This window comes from Capsicum annuum, chromosome 4 (assembly GCF_002878395.1).
Source record: "Capsicum annuum cultivar UCD-10X-F1 chromosome 4, UCD10Xv1.1, whole genome shotgun sequence".
NCBI classification, from domain to species: Eukaryota; Viridiplantae; Streptophyta; class Magnoliopsida; order Solanales; family Solanaceae; genus Capsicum; species Capsicum annuum.
Window position 1 is genome coordinate 225,806,956 of NC_061114.1, and position 22,773 is coordinate 225,829,728.

General features: G+C 33.1%; 3 protein-coding genes across 3 annotated transcripts; 1 reads left to right on the forward strand and 2 right to left on the reverse strand.

Moving 5' to 3' along the window:
* Nucleotides 1–1,800: 1,800 nt before the first annotated feature.
* On the reverse strand, nt 1,801–5,247 carry LOC107867041 (anthocyanidin 3-O-glucosyltransferase 5). Its single transcript, XM_016713132.2, has 3 exons — nt 4,579–5,247; nt 3,547–3,893; nt 1,801–2,637 (listed from the first exon to the last, which is right to left on the reverse strand). The coding sequence occupies exons 1-3, from the start codon at nt 5,194–5,196 to the stop codon at nt 2,109–2,111; spliced, it is 1,494 nt and encodes a 497-aa protein (XP_016568618.2). The 5' UTR covers nt 5,197–5,247; the 3' UTR covers nt 1,801–2,108.
* Nucleotides 5,248–13,228: 7,981 nt separating this feature from the next.
* On the reverse strand, nt 13,229–14,894 carry LOC107867042 (peroxisomal membrane protein 11A). The gene has a single exon (XM_016713133.2). It carries the CDS (start codon nt 14,656–14,658, stop codon nt 13,924–13,926), a length of 735 nt encoding a protein of 244 aa, XP_016568619.1. The 5' UTR covers nt 14,659–14,894; the 3' UTR covers nt 13,229–13,923.
* A 2,527-nt stretch (nt 14,895–17,421) lies between these two features.
* Nucleotides 17,422–22,446, forward strand: LOC107869420. Its single transcript, XM_047411231.1, has 4 exons — nt 17,422–18,076; nt 21,035–21,176; nt 21,264–21,405; nt 21,862–22,446. The coding sequence occupies exons 1-4, from the start codon at nt 17,605–17,607 to the stop codon at nt 22,204–22,206; spliced, it is 1,101 nt and encodes a 366-aa protein (XP_047267187.1). The 5' UTR covers nt 17,422–17,604; the 3' UTR covers nt 22,207–22,446.
* Nucleotides 22,447–22,773: the final 327 nt, after the last annotated feature.

A 22,773-nucleotide genomic window follows, 5' to 3' on the forward strand; every position in this document is an offset into this window, starting at 1 on the left:
GAGAAATTAAGAGAAATATCTAATAATTTATATATATATATATATATATATATTCTTATTGGGTTATCGGTTTACTCAATAACCAATAAGAAAAAATCGAACCGAATCAATAACTCAATAATTTTTTTCATAAAACCATTAAAAAATTGTTAACCCAATAATAATAAATCAATTACATTTTTATCGGTTCGATTTTTGCATGACCCTAAGTTATACAAGTGGAAAGCAAGTTGAGAAGCGCACGAAACAATATAGATAAGCATAAATAAGAATAAAAAAATTGAATAAAAGCGAGTTAATTTGATTTTTTTTTTGTGTTTGTTTTTTTTTTTTTTTGTTTCTTTGATTCAATTTAGATATTAGTCTTTTAAAAACTTTGATAATTGATTTGATTCTCATATTTAAAATTCTGATTTTTTTAGTCGAAATTTTATTACATGAACCCCAAATTTCATTTTTAATTTTTTTTTGTTTCCGCCTTTACTTTGTAACAATTACAATTTCTAACATGTTATTGATTTCATCGTAGTATACTCATTGTCGGTGGCGGATCTACATAGGGTCCAGGGGTTCATCCGAACCTCCTTCATTGAAAAATTATACTATTTTTACATGGTAAAAAAATTTTTATGTATAAATAGTAGAGGTTGAACCCCATTCGACTAGTCCGTATATGTACTACTGAACCTCCTCACTGAAAATCCTAGATCCGTCCCTGCTCATTGTAGTCAGTTTTTAAGTTTCATTTTAAGATGTAACTAATGAAAATTTTGATTTGTTGCAATCTATTGATTATAGAATCATACAAAAGACACCAACATGGATTGTAGCATGAGGCTGCTCCATCCTTAATCAGAAGTCCAGGGTTTGACTCTGGGTACAGAGAAAACTTTGTCGGAAGCGCAGCCACTTTAATGGGTCCTGAAATGCGCGATTCCGAATAAAAAACGGAAAAAAAAAAATCATAAAAGAGATGTGAAGTAAAAAAAAAAATTGAATAGAATCAAATCAAATTTAAAAAATTTGAATTTATTCAGTGTGTACGAATATTGAACTGAACTTAATAATTGAATATCCACTCCTACAAAATGAGCACATGACTTGTTGAAGTTCCTTTTTTATCCTGATATTTAATTTGACCGATTTAATTTTCAAATAAGTTATTTATAATAATCCCTTAACAAATTTAATAGGTGAAATTCTAATAAAAGTTTAGTCATAAAAAGTTCCATAGATAGAAGAGCAATATGTTTTTCAATTCATTGTACATAATGATAAAATTAATTTGAATATACTAAATTAAGGTATATGATGTGAATCGTCTCAATGCATATAAGAAGTTCAAAAATATTTTATTGGGCAAGCCTATACAACTATTGTATACTAATAAGACACATTCCGCTTGTTCACTACGTAATTGTTTGTTCTACGTGGCGACTCGATTGATTGTCAAAGCTAAATTACACATAAATATATTAATACTTGAAACTAATCTCTGTATTAGAAGGCTAGAAGCTATAAGAAGGTGATTGCGTTTGATTGACACGTACTATTGAATCCAACTTTAAGCCAGCGTTTGATATTTTGAAAAAAATTCTTTTGTTTGACTATGAATTTGATCGTCAAATATTTTCAAGTTCTCTTGAATCTCACCAAATTTTTAACCTTTTCAAGTAAAATGTATGTTCAAACTCAATTTCAAATTCCAAAATCACTTCAAAAATTTGAATTTTGAATCTAAAGTTCAAAATCTACAGAGTGTCGGGAACTAAATGAATGAAAAGAATTGACTATTTCACACACGAGCAATTACATATAGTTTATTTATTACCAAAATTTTATTCATTTAATTTGATACAATCGTCAATAGGACGTACAAGTCGCAATAATTTCATAATGTGCACTCATATGCATGCATGGAAAAATAAACTTCTAACAAGTTTCCTATTTAGGTCCCATGCATATAATTGTACTATCATATCATAAATAGAAACAAGGACTAAAATAATTACTAGCAATCTTTATTCAACAACGCAATCACTCAAATTTCCCCGAACCCTGCAAATAACGAAAGCTTTAATGCACCTAACTGATTATCATTTTTTCAGTTATTGAGATTTCCAAAACTTAACAACGCTACAAATCGACTCATAAGAAGAACCTCCCTTGCTTAATGCAATTTTAGCACTTTCTTTAAGCTCTTTGCCTCTCCTTCTCATCTCTGTGCCTTTTTCTCCTTCCATTACGCTTCTCACCATTTTTTCAATCACACTTCGATTAATGATCTCTTCACCAGGAACTTTCGAAAACTTTATCACCACGCCAACCTCCTCAGCTAAGAAAGTAGCGTTCATTCTCTGTTCAGCGTAAAGTGGCCACGCAATCATAGGTACGCCATGGACAATGCTTTCTAGAGTTGAATTCCATCCACAGTGCGACAGAAACGCCCCGGTTGATGGGTGTTTGAGAATTGCTACTTGTGGGGCCCATGAAGGGACCACCAAGCCCCTCCCTTGTGTTTTCTTAACGAACCCATCAGGCAAGTACAATAATGGGTCGTCGTTTTCATCACTGCCAACGTTGAAAAAAGCTGCTGAGGCACTTGCATCACTTGGTTTACGTGCCACCAATATGAACCTATTGATAAAAGAACAATTATATATAGTTAAAAAATGAAGAAGAATTTTATAATATCATCTTTCCGTCTTGATTTGGTTGTCTTATTTTTCTTTTTATTCAATTTAAAAATGACTCTTGCCTCTTTTTTTTTTTTCACTCTTTAATTTCAAATTTTACATATTTTGATGTATTTGACATTATTTTTAATTTAAGATCGCATGAACTTAATTTTTATACACTATTCAAGTATCGAATATGAGTTTAAGTTCTGTGCATCGTTAATGTACAAAATATTCTACACTATCAATTAACTTGACCTGCTATTGCAGGTTACCAATTATTTATATAAAAATTTAAAAAGAAAAAATTAGATAACCTGCAATAACAAGTCAAGTTTACCTAATAGTGTAGAATATTTTGTAGACTGACAATGCAAGAAACTTAAATTCATAAAATATTACACTATTAGGTTAACTTGACATGCTATTGTAGGTTATCTAATTATTATTATTTTCAATTTTTGTAGCAGATTAAATTTACTTGACAATGTAGAATATTGTAGAATATGTATAAAACTTAAACTCAAAATATTTAAAGTTTTTACTTTGTTAAATTTTATATTAATTTATTATTAGACAAACAAATTAAAAGAAGGAATCAGTAGTTTTTCTTTTAATTTGTTGAAAAAACTATAACACTTTTTTATTTAAAATTAATTTAACTTTTACCAATTCTAAAGGTTATTATAGAATTCAAGGCAACTAAATATTGAAAGTTTTCAAATTCGAGTTCTAGTTCAATCACATTTGTTAGAAAGTAGTTAAACTTTCTAGTGTGCCGAAATCATCACCAATATAAATAGAGTAAGGCTAGAGAATAGACTCAATTTAAATCGAAAAATTATCACATAAATTAAGACGGAGAGACCTCTGTTGACTCATTTCGAGACCCCAAGCTAACTCATTAAGTTGCTCACTAGTCAAAGTGCCACCACTTCCAAAGACCACAAAAAGAACAGAATCAATTGGCTGATGATCCAGCCACCTCAAAATCTCAGCACCTTTTTCAGTAACGACTTCATCTTGTTTGATCAAAGGTCCAATGGCATGTACTGGAGGAATTGGTATGTTATGGTAAAATGAATTTTCTTTGAGAGCTTTAAGGGTTACTGGTTCAAGATCATCCCAACTGTTGACAAATATTCCTGCTGCTAATGGCAATCTACTCACGTGAAGTAAATACCATTTGTACTCGTCGTTTTTCCTGTCTTTTACCTGTAGGCACCCAGATTCAAGATTTAAATTTAATCACGTCAGCGTATTATTTTATATTAATTATATTTATCATATCTTTAACTTTACAAGTTCAAACTTAATTTCATTAAAATTTATATACGCAATAATTTTACACGCACTCGCTATATACACTAAGTCAATACATGCATTTCACGAATTTGAATTTAGCGTTCGCGTTACTTAATCATAATTAATTAATATATATTTTACTTGATTTAATTGCTTAACTGTGATAAAAAAATATTAATTTAGTTATGCATCGAGTGCGTGTAAATTTTTACCACTATTTAATGACATCACCTTTATTTTATTCCTATTGGATTCAGCTTAATAAGAAAAGACAATTAAAAAGTTAAACATTAAAGTGACCTTATGAGGGATAATTTTATAAACTTAACAAAATTTATCATTTACTTCTTAAACTTCGTGTCCGGTCAAAGAGCGACACACAAAATGCGATGAAGGAGTACTATAAACTATCGGTGGGTTTGTAAGTAGACAACCTAAACTATCATCAACTATTCATTAAAACATGCCTAAGTTATCGATCATGTTCAGTTTTCCTCCCTTAAATATCACCACTGTTCATATATGAATTTTAATTTTTATAGAAACGTAGCCATAAACTTCAAATCTTTAATCGGCACTGAGAGAAAAACTTTACCTGATCAAGGATGTCATGAGGGCATATTGCGTTACATCCAGGAGTCTGAATAGGATGAGGAAGATCAACAAACTCTCCATCAACTTCCGTATCAAGCTTGGGTAGATACAGCGAGAACGCCATTAAAATAGTGGAAGCAGTGAAGAAAGAGTAAACAGGCATCGAAAGCTTCTCACAAATCTCAAAAGCATCAGTACAGAACAGATCAATAACCAGAGCACTCGGCCTTATTTCCATCAACAGCGAAGGTAAATGCCTGAGTGATTCGCGGACCATGATGGATAGCTGCGTGACCGGACGGATATTACCGTCGCTCATCATATACTCAGAGATATTCTCCGCCGGAGGAATCTCAACTACGGTGAAGTTGACAGGGAGATCTTTCTGCTGGAGAAGTTGGTTTTGAGCAGCGGAGGCACCGGTGGTGATGACGAAGAAAGTGATGTGGAGGTTATGGTGATCAGTGACGAGGAGTTTAGCGAATTCGAAGAGGGGAGTAATGTGTCCCATACCAGGGCTAGGGAGGAAGGCGATATTAGGTTTTTGGATTTCTTCTTCTGCTATTGTCATGGTGATCAACAAGTAGTATTTGCAGAAATGATTAGTGGGTGGTGGCATTGTACCTGATGGAATGTGTGGTTTTTATAAAGAAGTACTATGAAGTTACGTTATTCCTCAAGTCTGGCCTGAATTTTATTGATCCGATTCTGAAAAGTTTGAGATGCGATCTATTTTTGTGGGTTCTGTGGTGGTAGCATTTAGTGATGAAAAATTAAGTCATTGAGATTTTCGTCTCCTCCATCGTACTCCTCTCCATTAGAGTGAATTCCTCCGCCTCTGTCCGTAGTTTTTTCCGTCAAGATTTTCACGTAAATCTGTGTGTTTTCTTCTTATTTTCTTTTGCTTTGTGCTATTGCTTATTCTGTCCGGACATAACACTAAGAATTTTGATGAGCAAAATGGAGTATATATAAATACTCCCTCCGTACATCTTTACTTTTCAAATTTTTTACTATGGGATGTTTAATAATACTTATTCCGTTTATAAAATAAAATCAACTGGCAATTTACCTATTCCTCAAAAAAGTAGAAAAGTAAAGACGAACAAGAAAGTACTTCTCTAATTTTAATTTATTTGTCTGATTTTATTTTTTCACAAAATTTAAGAAGATTAAGAAAACTTTACTCACTCAATTTCGTTTTAATCCTCATTTGGCCATGAAAATAATAGTAATTTTCTAGAATTAGAGTTGGAGTTGAAGTTAAAATTGTTTCTCGCCATTCATATAAATTGTACTACTTATTTTTGAAATTTTGTGAGATAAATAGGAATGAAAAAAGTAAAAACAAGTTAAAAACAATTTTACTAAAGTGAAATAATTCTTATCGCCAAACACGAGTACTATTTTTTTCTCTTTCATTAAAGTGAAATAATTTTCAAAATAAAAAATAAAAAAATTCTCATGACCAAACACCTACTTAATTTTTACTCCAAAGTACAATTGAGCACAAATTAATTACTCCATAGTTTTTGTATTGATTTTTGATATTTGATTCCTTAATCAACGAAACTCGATCGCAAACGGATAAAAATATTATTTGTTAAAATTTCAACTCAATCAATATAAACAGTAGAAGCAAATAATTTTTTGTTAATTACATATATATTTTCTCCCTTGATATAGTACTCACACATTTGCAACAAATATTTTTCTCATAAAACTACATCTGAAACTTCTTTTATCAATTATCACTCTTTATATAGTAAGTAATATATTATAATCTTTGGAATTTTTTCTACATAGTTAAGATGATGATTTAATTGGATAGAGATTAAATTTGAAAATTAAACTTGGAAATTTTTAATCCTAGTCTAATTAATTAAGGTATTAGCCGATCGTCTTTATGGACTTTAATTAACCCAATTCAAAATTGAACATGATAACTACATGACTTTAATCCTAATCAAATTCCAAATTGGATTGCTAATAAGTCTTTATCAATATTATATTATAGTATTTCCTATATAATTAAGTATTAATCTTGAGTACGTATCAAAACTATCCATTCTGGCTCAAACATTTATTCGATTAAAATGCTTAGTAATTATAAGTTCAGGTCAAATTCAAGTACACGTTTTGACATATTGTGGCTCTTGGTGTGGACTTAATTACTTTTTTTTTTCTCAAAAATATTCTGAATGCATCATTAAGGGTTGAGTGATCAATATATATATATATATCAACCAAATGAAATAGAGAATAAAATGATTATGGATCCACGATGACTAAAGATAAGGTATTTACAAAAAGATATTTAATAGATAAAATCCACTTTAGCTTTATTCTTAATTTATATTACAACTAATTTATCGATCTAGCTAACTTCTACCTAATTTATTCTTCTCAGTGTCATCAATCAACGCAAGTCCTTTTTTTAATGTCTTATAATACTAATGATTGCGAAACATAAACGCAAACGAATCATATAATCAATATTAAGCCGTACTAATACATCAATTAATCGTTTGGTGTGAGGTATAAGATATATATATATATAACTAGTCTCGAGATAAAATGATGGATTATTTTATCCCATAATTGGTTGGAGGTATTAGTTAATACCCCACCATTTACCCCCATAGCGATGAGTTAATAACTCAAATGGTCACTCAACTAATAATTTTTCTCTCAAAAAGTCACTCAGCTTTGATTCTTACTCCAAAAGTCACTCAACTATGAGTTCTTTTCTCAGAAAGTCACTCAAACTATTTAATTAATTTTTTTCATTAAAATTTGTTATCATGTAATTTTTATTTAAAACAAAAATTTTAAGAAATAAAAAAGATTTTCATTTAAACAATCAATTTAGTGATCCGGCCATATCCAAAATTCATTTAAATGATTTGATTGAATATCTTTTTTATTTCTTACAATTTTGATTTTACTACTATTTTCTTGTCTAACGATTACTCTATACTATAAAGTGTATATAGTCATACAGATCGTCAATTAATATTCTAAAACCACACTCATTTGATTGTATAATTTTTGCAGGTAATTTTAATTCGTTGCATGCAGTGTATATATTATAATGTACAAATATTTAATAACACTTGGTAATGTTTTATATCATATCATTTTAGTTTAAAATCTATAAAGATCCCTTTTATCAACTTATTAGGAATAAAATTCATTATATTTATTTGGTGCATATGTATATTATACAAGTGGTAATATAAAAAATTGCATTATGATTGAAAATCAATTTCGTAAATAAGTATCACGTTGAAAGTTAATTAAATCTAACCAACTAAATGAATATGATTCGAAAAATCTTAAAAATTAATATTAACATTATAAGTGAATTGATATAAACTATGTAGGATATTTTAAAATTTCAGCGGGTTAAATATAAAAGTAAACATGAGAATATGTAATAAATATGGTTCAAATATTTTTTTAGTTTTTTTAGAATTTTGGTTTTAATAAAATTTTAAGTTAGCAAATTTTAATTAAATAAATAATTAAATAGGTTGAATGACTTTATAACTAAAATATTCATACTTAAGTGACTTTTGAAATGAAAATCAAAGTTGAGTGGCTTTATGAGAGAACAACCCTAAGTTGAGTGACTTTTGGAGTAAGAAATAAAGTTGAGTGACTTTATGAGAAAAGAGTCGTAAGTTCAGTGACCATTTGAGTTATTAACTCCCATAGTGATCGGATAAGTTATCCCATATGCATTGTGGGATAAGTAATTCCATATGCATGGTGGAATAAGTCACCCCAGATAATTCCGAAATAACTAATCCCGGGATTAATTATCATGACTCTACCCTTATAGAAAAAAGGCGACCATCTTAGGCCCCCGAATTTGAGGGGCCTCATTTTATTTTTTAGTAATAATAAGATTATAGATTTTTCTTAAAGATTTAAATATTATTTGTAGAAAAATAAATTTTTTATATAAAACAAAAAATTCAAATAAGTTTGATTTATCTAGAATACTATGTCACGAAAAAAGATTGAATGCAATAGATTTTATTGAAAAAAAAATTAATTTTACGTAAATTCTGTTTGATTTTGACCTTAGACCTCTAATGCACTTGAACCACTCTTACCCGGGATAACTCTTTCCAAGCAAACAATAACATCTAAGTGGATGGTTTCACAAGCCTTTTACTTTGAGAATATTTTCCTCTACTACAGTGCGATTTAATAGATTATCAGAATATCTTTTTCTATCACAATGCCATTTGATTGATTCCGGCATATTATTAGTACTTTATTTATTAGGAAAAAAAAAGCATAAATACCCTTTGAATTTGTTGTCATTATATATATGAGGGGTTTTATTTTTTAAAAAAATAATTTATTTACGTAGCACGTGTGTAATGTACGAGAATGGTATTATATTCTTAGGGTGGTACAAAATCCATTTGAAAGTTATTTAGGAGGTAAATAATTATCTATAAAATTAAAGTGTTAAAGTAAGTTGTGCCGAAAAGTTTAGAGAGGTATTTTTATTTTTTCCCTATTTATTATGACGCAGGAAGTGAGATTGACATGATTAAAAAAATTGAAGAAGAGATGCATGAATGATAAAGTAGGTGGGAGAAGTTTGCTATGGATGATTTCAATATAGGTAGAGATAGAGGTAGACGAAAACAACACATAACGAAGTTGTTTCAACTTATCAATAAGGACATGACCTTACATAGAATAGTGTAAGGCACGAATTGAATTATAAGGCAGCAGTGTGTTGTCTCGCTATTTGCTATTGAGTCATAATATTGCTCATTTAGTTCCTTCTACCTCAATTTCTATTACTATATGTTGTTCCTTATACCTCGATTATCATATTTAATTTTTATCATGTACTTTCAACATTAATATCAATAATTTCTTTACCTCTAAAGTAGGAGTAAAATCTAATGCCTATTTTTCATGTTACCACATTAAATTTGCTCTAGGAAATCACCTTTTGAATTTATCATCACATTGGTACTGGCAACATAACAAGTCTTATCATGTCATCACATGGGTAGACGCAAAAAGAACAAATCTCATTCTTCCTACCACTATTATTGGTTGTTGAAGTGGAGATGTTAGATGCTATGCTCTAATTATAACGTGAAAAAAAATCACTGAAATATTCTGTTGCAGTCCAGGCCACTATCATAAAGTATGTTATCATTCGCATTTGTAATAGTACTAGTAAAACTTTCTGAAATATTCTCAACAGTCCAGCCAACAAAAATATAGACAGATTCTCACTTGCCCATTCCAGTGATTTTGATTTGCGAGAATGGTTTTGGAGGTGGGTGGTCTAGAATTTTTAACTCCGCTTATCCCATACACACAAAAGGTTTACAAGTTTTGCCTTTTGACCTTGAAGGTTTGCCTTTGCACATGCAGCAAGCGAGGGTCAAAAGTTCAATACATGGCCTGTTTTGTGAAAAGGAGTGGCCTGTTTTGTGAAAAGGAGCTAATTGAAGAGCAACTTCTTGCAGATTTTGTGGTGTAAATAGCAACGATAACATGCATATCTAGTATATAGTTCACAAGCGGAGTTTGGAGAGGGTTCTGTCTATGTTGTCTTATTTTCCATCTTGTGAAGGTACAAGGTAGAGAGGCCAATCTCATACAATAGACCCTCTGCTCAAGTAACATGTTATAAAATCGAGTATGAAAAGGATTATGATGTTAATAGAACGAAGGAATTCATAGAACTCCATTTTCCAAAATGGTGGTGTCTGGACCAACTCGTGGAACCTCATCTATTACAGATGGTGTCTGCTAGCATCTTCTTGTGCTGAATACAGTGCTGCTAATCATTGCTCAAGACGATCCTTTTGCAAACTTGCAACACAAACCAGAAAGGATATTTCTTATTCTACAGCTAATAAGCGAATCGAATCAGACCAAAATTTTTGACATATGCCTTAAATAGAGGGAAGGAAGAGGTTATCGTAAAATCTCTATCGCATATTCTGCAGATCATGTAATGAACTGGAGGCATGCCCTAAATTTCTAACTCGAGCAGTATTGTTTCCTGGTTTCTGTCACTTCCAATGTTACAACGTGCAGACTGTGGAGTTAATTACATAGTAATCTTAGATCAAATCACATTTCAAATACAAGAACTGAAACATGTTTATTTGTTAACCATGAAATCTGAGTGAAAGTATCATTAGAAAGTTCAATGCTACGTTATGAACAGCGAAAAAAACAGCATGCACAAAACTGGTATGTTTCAAATGAGAAACCAAGTCTCAGTTTGCCCCTTCAATGATTGCCAACGGTTGTAAGCTGCAACTTCCCTTAAGACATTCTTATTTAGATTAAATTTACTCCATTAGTTGATAAACCGTCTTTAGCTAAACAATAGGCAATATGAGATTTAACCAGAACCCAGCGAGGGAGGGGGCTAATAAGGCTTCCCTAAGAGGCTTACTCATCAAATAGCAGAAACAACTAATGTTGGATTAAAAGATTCTACCTATTCTTGATAAGACAGTTACATGCTTGCAGAGTCAAAAGAAAAAATAAGATACAAGAGGCATCTCAAATTTGTTAGTGGATGCAATTGGAAATACAAGAGAAGTTTTCTCTTTTTTCAGTCAGTAAAATAGAAGGGAGATGGCAAAGATGCTTTCAGCATATGAGTTATAAGCCTTGCACAAAAATAAAAAAGCAGTGCTAAGGCTCTGCTCCATCATGCCTGTTTTGGTTCCACTATTTGATAATTTATCTTTTAGGGTATCCTTTGTAGGTACCAGCCAATTGTTATTCTTCTCTTCTTTCTTGCAGCTTCTTTTGTTTTTTAGCTTTAGGGTGTGTTTGGTATGAAGGAAAATGTTTTCCTGAAAAACAAGTTGATTTCTTACTTGTTTTTCTATGTTTGGTTGGTGGATGGAAAATATTTTATTGTATTTGGTTGGTGAATGCAAAATATTTTTCAAAAAATACATTCTAGTGTTTAGCTATCCATGGAAGCAAGACTGAGTAGCTCAATCTCTAAGTGTTTAATTGTCAGTTTCATCAACGAAAGCTGCCTGAGATCATATGGATCAACAATTCTCAATTCTTAGTTACAGAAAGCCCTTCACAGTAAGCCAAGAGTCACTTACATTTTAGAAAAATAATTTTTGATCTCAAAAAATATTTTTTTTTAGGGTGCGTTCGATAAGGAGGAAAAATACTTTCTACAAAAATAAGTTATTTCTTACTTATATTTGTGTGATCGTTACGCAAATTGGATAAGTATATGTTTTCTAAAAATATTTGTATATATTTACAAAAACAATGAGAACAAATAGGATAAAAAGGGTGAGATAAGAAAAAAGTTTTGATTTTTTTTTTTTAAATTAAAAATATTAATTTTTTTGGAGAGCTGGTTGGTAGGTGGGGGTTGGGATTGTCAAAATAGGTAATAAGAGTGGGATAAGAAAACAATTTTGATTTTTAAAAAACAAATTAATTTTTTTTTTTTTTGGGGGGGGGGGGGGGGGGGGGGGGGGGGGGGCAAGTAGGGGAAAGAGTGGGGTAAGAAAAAAATTTGAAATATTTTTTTTGAATAGGGAGTATTAGGGGGTAGGGGAGTGAGGGTGGGGTAAGGAAAGAATTGAAATTTTTCAAAAAATTAATTTTCTTGAAGTGTGTGTTGGGGGAGGAGGAGGAGGAGGTTGGTAGGGGGATCGGTAGGGGAGGTAAGAAAAGAGTTTGCATTTTTTAAGAAGGGAGTAGGGGTTTGGGTTTTGGGCAGGGGATGAGGTAAGAAAAAAATTTAAAATATTTTTTTTAATAGGGGTGGCAAGGGTGGAGTGGGGTATTGAGGGTCGGAGTAGGGATGAATGATTTTGAGAGTTGTATGAATATTTCAATTTAAGAGTAAGATTGAAAGAAAGTTTTCGAAAATGTTTTTCTTACTTTTTGAAGGAAAGTCATTTTCTTTAGAATTGAGGAAAATGAGTTGATTTGAAAAACATTTTCCAAAACCTTTAAGCCAACCAAACATGAGAAAATTGGAAAACATTTTTTCCTTCATACCAAACACGCCCTAATTTTTAATTTTAATTTTGTGGGCTTAGCTTTATTTTAGGATACAAGTGAAATCTTATGATGAAGTAAGGATATAGCTGAAATTTTGCAGTCCAAAAGAAAAGGTTCAGAACCAAATCAGAGAACAACTAATCTGAACGGAGAAGAAAGTATATCTAGCACCAAAAAAGAGCTTCATGCATCAAGAAAGCACGAAGGACAGCTAAAGTAGTAGCAAATTCTCTCATTAAAGCCCACGGATAATTTAACTGCATGGACAACTTCGATTCCCACAGAGGAAATGCCCAAAACGATCCTTCATCTTTGAGGAAAGAACTAGTACAATCTATTATGTATTTTATGGAGCAGTAATAGTCCTTTAGGTTTGAAGAAATAAGCATATTTGGTATTTGCAAGCATAAACTGTTATATTTAATGGTAGTTGGTCATATATCCAGATCTCAAAACCCCCCAGTCCCCAAGAACCAAGATTAGAAAAGAAAATTGCATTACTAAGCATAACAGATTATCCCATGGTAAACAACAGGTATAAACAAAGTTGCCAAACCAGGTATAGAAGTAGCTACTAGCTGAAACAGAAAAAGTTTAAGAACACTATCAAAAGCCAGACGCTTTCATTATCAAAAAAAATTATTATGAGTAACAAAGTAACTATCTTTCAGATATAAATTTCTATCTGAAACAAGATAACTTGACATCTCTTGTATACCTCCCAATTCCCTTCTTATTTTAGGGAAAACAAATTACATTGCTTTAAAAAGCGTTATCTTTATCGTTAACTAATCCTACGAATAACATAAAATTCCACTTGATTAAGCACAAATATACCTCCAAATCCAGATATGGAAGATCAGCAAGAAATCCAATTCTTATGTGTGATAATAAGCGCTGACAACAACCCAGCTGATGACAACAGCAACAACGGTGCAGAAAGCACCCCTTTCCCATCCCCAATATCAGCTAAAGCCATTAACCCATCAGCAAAATCTTGAACTATACATAACCTCATCATCAACTTTCTCAGTTTCCATTTCCTCAGCATACCCAAATCCCCTGATTATCGATACCTCAATAGTCCAAAGCGTCCTCATCTTCACTAATTTGCCTTAATTCCTTAAACTTCAAACTCCCACTTACCATACACCCAATAAACTCACACCGCGCACTAATCTTCTGTAACCGACTCAAGTTCTTCTTATTTTGCGAAAAAACAAACTACATTGCTTTAAAAAACTAATCCTTATCATTAACTAACCCTACGACAACATAAACTTCCAAATCAGCAAGAAATCCAATTCTTATGTGTGCTAATAAGAGCTGACAACAACCCGGCTGACGACAACAACAACGGCGCAGAAAGCACCCCTTTCCCATCCCTAATATCCGCTAAAGCCATTAACCCATCAGCAAAATCTTGAACTACAGATAACCTCTTCATCATCTTTTTCAACCTCAATTTCCTCAATTTCTCCATTTCATCATCATACCCAATTCCCCTAATTGTGGATACCTCAATCGTCGATTTCAAACACTCCTCATCCTCCCCAACTTGCCTCAATTCCTTAACCTTCAAACTCACACTTCCAATATACCCAATAAACTCACACCACGCACTAATTTTCTGCAAAACACTCAGATTTTTCTTATCAATTAACCCCGCTTTACCTAACCAAACAAATTGCTCAACGAAATAGTAAATCCCCTCACCTCCATAAGCTAAAATCAACAAAATCAACTCTTCTTTTGTACTAACGTTACTCGAACGGAAAGCGTTAACGTCTTGCACGAACTTACCGAGACGGAATGCTTTACGGCTAACGCCGACGCTGGATTCGAAGGATTTAAGACGGAGAGATAACGTCGAGGAGTCGGACATAACGGAGGATGAGAGGATGATTTTGGATGCGTAACGGGAGATTTTGAGTAATTTGTCAACGCCGTCGCGTTTGGAGAGGTAGGATTCGAGATGGAGAAGGAAATCGCGGGGATTAGGGTTAGGGTTTTGCGGTGCCATTGGAGGTAATTGGAATTCGGAGAAGACGAGGATGTTTGGGGATTTTGATGAATTGGGGGAGAGTTCGCCGGGAAAGTCTTAAACGGGTCTTCTTCAGTGACCCGTAATGATTATCTATTGATGATTATTACGTCAGCATGCTGACTGCTGACTTTTTTCTATCTTGATTTGCGTGCCAATTGTCAGTCGGTAATACGTATGACACTGATAAGAATACTTTTTTAAAAAAAATTGCGAGTACAATCCTTACGTTGTGAATGACCCCTATTAGAGCATAAGGTTAATTGAACAGGTGTATCATCTAATTTTTTTTTTAAGATTTAGGTTACTTCGTGTTTGTTGTATACTAATCACACGGCGAACTCAGGATTCGAAAAACACAGAATGCACCATTGTCTTTACATAAGTCATGAGAATCTTCCAATGACGAATGAAGAATAGTGTTGTGTCGGACTTATCGGTCAATAAAGGCTTAAACAATAACAAAAATACGTAGGCTAAATATGGATTTTAGGATAATAAATATACCTTAACTCAATAAAAGTAGATGAGTGTAGTAGCCTAGAGGAAAAGGGAACATTTAAGAAGAGATCACAAGTTCGAATCCTTATTGTCATTTTCGTTGCTAAAAATAATAAAATAAAAAGTTTGCAAAGGTAACGCGCAACCACGAGAATCGAACCTTGATCACTTTTGTGGGAAACGGAAGCTAGAACCACTGCACCCGATGTGCAATTGCATTCAGTTGGGTGCACATATAGTTATATATAAATATCTACAGGTATATACATATGCACATGTAGAACTTTTTCCAAACTTTACGGGTGCACGTGCACCCCACCCTAATACGTAGGTCCGCCCCTGACTAATCATATTATGATAGTTTAAGATTTAGCTTGAGGTGGAATTGATCCTTATTTATGATAGTTTAAGATTTAGCTTGAGATGGAGTTGATCCTAACTTATGATATCTATCATGTTCTCTAGGATATTATATTTAGACTATTATATTATTTTATTGTTTTTATTATTTCTTCTAGAGACTCTGCATTGTCAGTTGCTATATTTCTTTATTGTTTACTTCTTATTTATATTTGTAGTTGTTGTACTTAAATTGAGGATTTTTTTAAAAATAAATTTTCAAAATAATGTTAAAATTTTCTTACACTCTACTCTTCTTATACCTCACTTGTTAGATTTTACTAAATATGTTGGTACTGTTGTAGTACAATCCTCGACACTATATAGTGTTTTATTGTCTAACCTCTAACCTTTGATCATGCTCTTAACCTTATTTGATAGGATTTTCAATCTACTCAAAAGAGCAAAAGAACTATATTATAAAAGAACAAGTATAAATAACATAATTACCAACCTTTTAAAAGTAATTACATCCTCTCCCACTGTTTAAATTACTTTACTCTTTCTCCTTATTAATATACATAACATAACAGACATATACATAGCATTCTGTGTATATGTGGAATTTTTGTAATATGTTTAGGGAGTTGAGATTTTTTGTAATATTGAAAACATAATTTGTGTATTTGTTTAATTTTTAGAAAGAACAATAATACTCATATTATCCGTTGTAATTGCAAGCATGGTTGGAAAAAATGGTGCGTGCATAATTTTAAACTCGCTCAAGGATCGTAGTGGAAGAATTCTTCATTTGCGAGCTATTGATTGGGCTACTCGATTAAATGGGCCTATAGATGATCTCGTCACTTGGGTTCAGAATTGTAACATTGATTGACTTCAGGCCCATTATACTTTGTAGCCCAATATTGACTGGGTAAACAACAACAAGTACATAGCCGTTGCACCCAAAAATTGGTCCCCATATTTGAAGTGGGGTTGGGCTTTGGATTCTTTCCGTAACGGTAAGGAAATTGGCTTCTTCCTTTTAACCAACTTCCACTTTTGGAACCAAACTGAATGTGACTCTGCGCCTGAATCAGACAATACAACCACAACAATCTTCCACTTCCAATTTCTCAATTTATGTGATGATGATTGACGAGATGCAAAGTTTAAAACACGAAAATGAATATTCTGAAACTCGTAATTTAAAACAATTTAGTCATCGTTAACTATAACTATCTAATTTAAGGAGAAAATTGACATCTACCCTTATCGTTCGCTTTTTGCATATACAAGTACATAAAAGAAATTACTTTCATTTAATCATTTTAGCATATCAAGAGAATTATAATGTTTTAAAATATTTCATGCTTAATATTAACAATCATTTTTCAAATCATTTCTTACAATATGATAGATAAAATAAGTACTTCCTTTCTTGTTTGTTACATTTTCATTTTCCCCAAAATGCTTTGATATATTTTCTATAATATTTTGTCATTAATTTTTCACTTCTCTTATTACCTTTTTCAACCCATTTTGAATTACTTTTTTTTTAACAACATTTTCCACTTCCCAAGATCGAACTTGGGAGTAAGGAAATAAGTTCTTCTCTCAGTTTATTTTTACTTATCACTATTTTGTTTCTCAAGATCAGTTTGAATTAACTTTGACTAACATTTTGAGATGTATTGTTTCATCATATTAATATGAGAAGAATTATAATTTATAATATTTTTCGTATAATTTTAAATTATTTAAATTTTATTTTTAAAATATTAAATTATAAATATTGATCAAAATTCATAAAATTAACCTCGAAAAGTAAAATAGCTACAAATAAAAGTAAATAAAGAGAGTATGAATAAATTGTCATGCATATTTTATCATGGATAATTAAAAGTGAACGGAATAGCTTACCCCTAAAAAGCAACCGCCACGTCAACAGTATGACCGAACGTTTAAATCCACACACTTTTCCCGTTTTTAAAAACCTCCAAACAAATAACTCTTCCGTTTTTCACTCATTTTTCTTGGTTTCTCTCTTCACACTCCACTACTCCTCCGCCATTTTCCCCACAAATGTCGTCGTCTCCGGCGAAACTCATCGGCGATACAAGGAAAATACTCGGACCGGGAGGGAACCGGGTCAGAGATTCACAAAACCAGAAGATGAAGAAGAAGGAAGCTATGAAGAAGCCTAAGAAACCAACAGCTTCATCACTTACACCAAATACAATTTTGCCTGTACGGAAAAATAGTTCAGTTGATAGCTCCTCATCTTCATCAGATTCGTCAATAGCAAAAGTTCTGAATTCAAAGAGTAAATCTTCATCGGATTCGTCAATAGCAAAAGCTCTGAAGTGTAAAGGTTCAGTTGATAGCTCATCAGATTTTTCAATAGCAAAAGGTCTGAATTCAAAGAGTAAAGGTGTGAAAAAAACAGCTAAAGTTGTTCCTCAAGGAATTGTAGTTGATGCAGCTGAAACTTTGTCTTCGGTGGTTCAAGTTCCGGTTCCGATCAAACGTTGCGACTGGATAACGCCCAACTCGGGTGAGTTTCTACTCCCTCGGTCCCAATTTATGTGTCACAATTTCGTGCTTCAACTTTTAAACTTTGAGTGTGAATTCAGACATAGAATCTTTGAGGTATTTTGAAATAAAATTTAGGTATTTATAAAAACTAGTACTTCAGAAGTACTATAAAGGACCCATTATGCGTGGGTCCAGAGAAGGGCCAAACCACAACAGTCTATCATAAGCAGCTTTATCTTGCATTTACGCGTTTCTGACAGAGGTTGTGTTTACCTTGAAATCATAACCTTCTGGTTACATGGCATCAACAGTAGCTAGTACTTCAAGGCTCCTCTTCAACTTTATTCTTAAAACATTTAAAAGGATTTTAAGAAATTTCTGTCAAAGAAAAACTTGGTTGACTCTCGAATGCCAATTGTGCCACATAATTTGGCATAAAGAGAGTAATTTGTAACCCACTTTCTTATATTTCATTTCTCGTTGTGTATGTGTATGATAGAGCTGGAAAGATGGACGCTTTACGTGCTATCGGGATGGAATTTAATGAATTGTGTTAAATTACAGCGTGTGGAACTAAAATATACAAGTTTATTACAGAGGTTGAGCTAGGATTTTAGTGTCCGTTTGGTCATGAAAATTGTGAAATTTGAAAGTACTAGTTTTTGTTTTCAAAGTGAAAAATGTTGTATTTGAAAATTGGAGTTTGTGTTTGGCCAACAACAACATACGTCTTACTTGGTGTAATCCCACAAGCAGGGGCCTGGGAGGGTAGTGTGTACGCATACCTTACCTACAAGGTAGTTTTTGGTAGTCCCTTAAGTAAAAACAGTACAAAGTAGTTCGCAAAAAGAAATAATGGGAGTGAAGAAGCTAACACAACGGGAGTTTATGTTTGACCATTTATACAAATTGGAGTTGTTTTTGAATTTTTGTGAGTGATTTGGAGCGAAAAGAGTGAAAACAACTTCTTGGTGCTTTTCAAGTTAAAGTTACGGAATTTTATGGCCAAGCATGATTTCTAGAATTCAACTCCACGCCTAAACGTAAAATTAAATAACTTGGTTAGGACAAAGAAAGGTATGTTCTATAAAAGATAGGGAAGTTACAAAACATCAATCCAATTGGGAGGATTAAATAACTTGGTTAGGACAAAGAAAGTTATGTTTTATAAAAGATAGAAAGTTACAAAACATCAATCTAATTGGGAGGATTATATCTATAAGTAGCTGATCCTACGTAGGGAGTCAATAATTTGATCCTTATAATCAAATGAAGATGCCATTTTCTTTGCCCCAATGGTTCAAACTTCTATTGTATCAAAGACTTAGCAGGTGTAAGGACTGTTGACCTTGAACTTTTGAAAGTAATTTTCTTCCTTTGAGTCTGTTAGCATGAGTTGATACATGGTGACAGCAGACATCGGAGGAGGAAGGCACGCACCCTGCATCCATCCTTCCTTCCCAAATGGCTCAATGGTCAACCCTTAGCTCTTTGGCAGAGGGATGCCATTTTTTATGCTATAAAAATGGATTAAGCGCTATCCTTTCAGTAATAAAAATATCAAACAGTCAGTGTGGTTGAAGGAAAAGGCTTCTGCTTTGTTAGAATCTCACATTTGTTTAGTCTATGGGTTGCAATATCCTTATATGGTATTAGGTAGTTCTCACCACTTGAGCAGTTCTGGTGATTGATTGAGACCCGTGGTTCATTTCCCTTATGCAATATTAAAGGCAGACCATCTGTGATGTTGGGCTTTCTAATATTTGACCACCTATGTTATATCACTTAATGCTCTAGATGTCCGTACTTGGGCGTGCAAGGAGGTGTCAGAATTCCACACTGGTTATGTACATGACCTTGGGCAATCCTCGCCAATTGACCTCTCTTTTGTAGTTGAAGTAGGCTCAAGGTCTATTTTCTTTATAGAAGTATTGTGAATTGAGCTAAACTAAAAAGTTTGGACTTCCATAATGTAGCACAGGGAGCACAAACTTTGGAAAATATATTTCCAATTTCCTTATGGAAGAAAAATAGTGCTGCCTTATTTTGACTCATGGTACTTGGTAGACACACTTAGTGTTGACAAAATCCATGTTCTGCTTTTTATCGTGTGTGTTTAGTGTTTGGTAGATAAGTTGTACTAGTATTACTATGTTCTTGAAGCTTGTTCCTGATTTCATCCTTGGCTGATATCTTTTGGACTCAAGCATTAGTGATTCCTAGGTTATCTACAAAGAAAATTCTCTAGTTTATTGCATTTGCAAATTTCTCCCACTAACTTTCTGCGACAAGAGGCATCAACCACAACATGAATTGGTGCATTCATGCTCACTTATAGCGATAAAGAATAATATAATAGCTAAAAATTAAAGAGAGCATGGGACCTATTTGCAAATATAATTCCACGGGTCATTGCTAAGTTGAGATTTGGCATGATCATAAACTTTTATGCTTCTCTCCTGCACCTCGAGGTTGGAGGCTCGAATCACCAACAAAGAGAAGTGTGAAAAGGTGCTATAGACTCCTGGGTAGAGGGGGTGGGTTTGGCATTATGGGTAGATCTTATCTGCAGATTATTTTTGTAAGACCTTCCACTTCTATGATGTTTGTAGCTTTAAATTGGCGTTCTTGGTTTCACATTTTCCTTCTGCATGCAACAGTAGAGGCTTAGCCTCTCTACTTCATCTAAGGTAGTGGTATGGTCTGCGTACACATTGCCCTCCCCAGACCTCACTATTTGGGAATATATTGGGTATGTTGTTGTTGTTGTTGTTGTATGCAACAGTAGAAGCTTGATGAACAAATAAAGGTCAAAACTGCTGCAAAATTATTGTATCATGTCCACTAGTTTCGCTTAGATGCTATTGCAGTAATTCTTAAAGAGTGAATTTTACTGGACCGGATTCTGCCCTCCATCAGGTGGAAGGAATAATTAATCAACTTTCATTAACCTAATTCTGTTTTTCTTTTTTTGCAGAACCTCTGTATATTTCATTCCATGACGAAGAATGGGGAAACCCAGTTTACGATGACACAAAGCTGTATGAACTACTTTCCCTGTCACAAGTATTGGCAGAAATGACGTGGCCTGCAATCCTTAATAAGAGACACATATTCAGGTCCGCTATTACAGATCATCTCTCAAAGCTTGGGAGTAGATGTCTTATGTCATAAGTTCTAAATTACTTATGATTTGCATCTTGCAGGAAGTTGTTTGACAACTTTGATCCATCATCTCTTGCAAATGTTAATGAAAAAAGGTTGCGCTCATTAAGAGAAATTGGAAATTCATTGCTATCTGAACCAAAGATTCGTGCAATAGTAGAGAATGCAAAGCATTTCCAGAAGGTAAAAAGAACTTCTATCCAAGTACCTTCAGACCTGAGTTACAAAACTGATCCTAAACCGCTTAGCTTGTCAAATATAGATGTTTTCTTGACTTGCTTCAAATCTTGAATCAAGTGATTATTACTTCTTAGACTTAGAAGGAACACCTAATTCAAATTTTACTTTATTGTCCAAAACACACACCGAGTAAACCGGTAACTTTAGTGGTGTAAACCTTTTCACTAAAACATATAGTGAAATATCGTTGTATGAGCAAGTCACCTTTTGAGTCGAGGGTCTATCGTGAACAGCCTCTCTACCCCACAAAGGTAGGGGTTAGGTCTGCGTGCATTTATATCCTCTCCAGACCCCACTTATGGGATTACAGCGAGTATGTTGTTGAACAAGTCATCTTTTCCTCAACCTGTTGCCGATCTGGTGCATAATCATTAATGCTACTCCCAACATGACTTGCAGATTCAGCAGGAGTTTGGATCCTTCAGTAACTACTGCTGGCGTTTTGTAAATCACAAACCACTTAAAAGTGGATTTCGCTATGCACGTCAAGTACCGGCTAAAACACCAAAATCAGAACTTATGAGCAAGGACCTGATGAAAAGGGGCTTCGTTTGCGTAGGACCAACAGTTGTGTATTCATTCATGCAAGTGGCAGGTATATCTAACGATCATCTCATTACATGCTTCAGATACTACGAATGTAGCAACAATAATATCAACGAGTATTCACTAATGAAGTTAGTAAAGACGGATACACAAGGCCGGGACCCTGTTGAGAACAACACACGAGTCATGACCATTTGAGTTTGACATAGCTGATTTTCTCTGTGGATGTGTATTAATATAGTCTTGACATACTTTTAACCAGCAGGATTCTAATTTACAAGAGTGTTACTTTGATTAATAGTTTTTTTCAGCTTTTCCATGTGTGTATTTAGTAACTTCCTAACCTTTGTATTTTTCATGTATGAAGAGATTGAAGCTTGTACTTGTATCTATATACTATGGTGTCTGCTAATTTCTAATATTTGATGATTCTGGTTGCATCTTTTTTCGATAAAAGGTCCAAATTTGCCATTGTACTATTCTAAATTGCTCAATTTTGCACTTCATTACACTTTCACTCCATTTATATCCTCACCGTTAGCAAATCTATCATATAGTAAAATTACGACATGAGTGATAATATTAGACCAAAAGTCCAACGGAGGGCAAAGTTGCTCAATTTCAAATAGTACAAGGACAAATTTGACCTTTTCTTTTACAAACCTTCCCATTTTTGTTCACCAAATTTACTAATGCTGGATCCTGTTGGCAATGTCTACTTGTTTGGCTGCAATAATATCCATTAGCTTTGCATTGATACATATA

What these genes read in the sequence shown, in the direction of transcription:
- LOC107869420 (XM_047411231.1), top strand. Translation starts at nt 17,605, where the DNA reads ATGTCGTCGTCTCCGGCGAAACTCATCGGCGATACAAGGAAAATACTC. An exon ending in CTGGATAACGCCCAACTCGG is followed by an intron (nt 18,077 to 21,034) that starts GTGAGTTTCTAC and finishes CTTTTTTTGCAG; the next exon opens with AACCTCTGTATATTTCATTC. An exon ending in AATAAGAGACACATATTCAG is followed by an intron (nt 21,177 to 21,263) that starts GTCCGCTATTAC and finishes TGCATCTTGCAG; the next exon opens with GAAGTTGTTTGACAACTTTG.
- LOC107867041 (XM_016713132.2), bottom strand. Translation starts at nt 5,196, where the DNA reads ATGCCACCACCCACTAATCATTTCTGCAAATACTACTTGTTGATCACC. An exon ending in CTCATGACATCCTTGATCAG is followed by an intron (nt 3,894 to 4,578) that starts GTAAAGTTTTTC and finishes GGGTGCCTACAG; the next exon opens with GTAAAAGACAGGAAAAACGA. An exon ending in CTCGAAATGAGTCAACAGAG is followed by an intron (nt 2,638 to 3,546) that starts GTCTCTCCGTCT and finishes TTTTATCAATAG; the next exon opens with GTTCATATTGGTGGCACGTA.
- LOC107867042 (XM_016713133.2), bottom strand. Translation starts at nt 14,658, where the DNA reads ATGGCACCGCAAAACCCTAACCCTAATCCCCGCGATTTCCTTCTCCAT.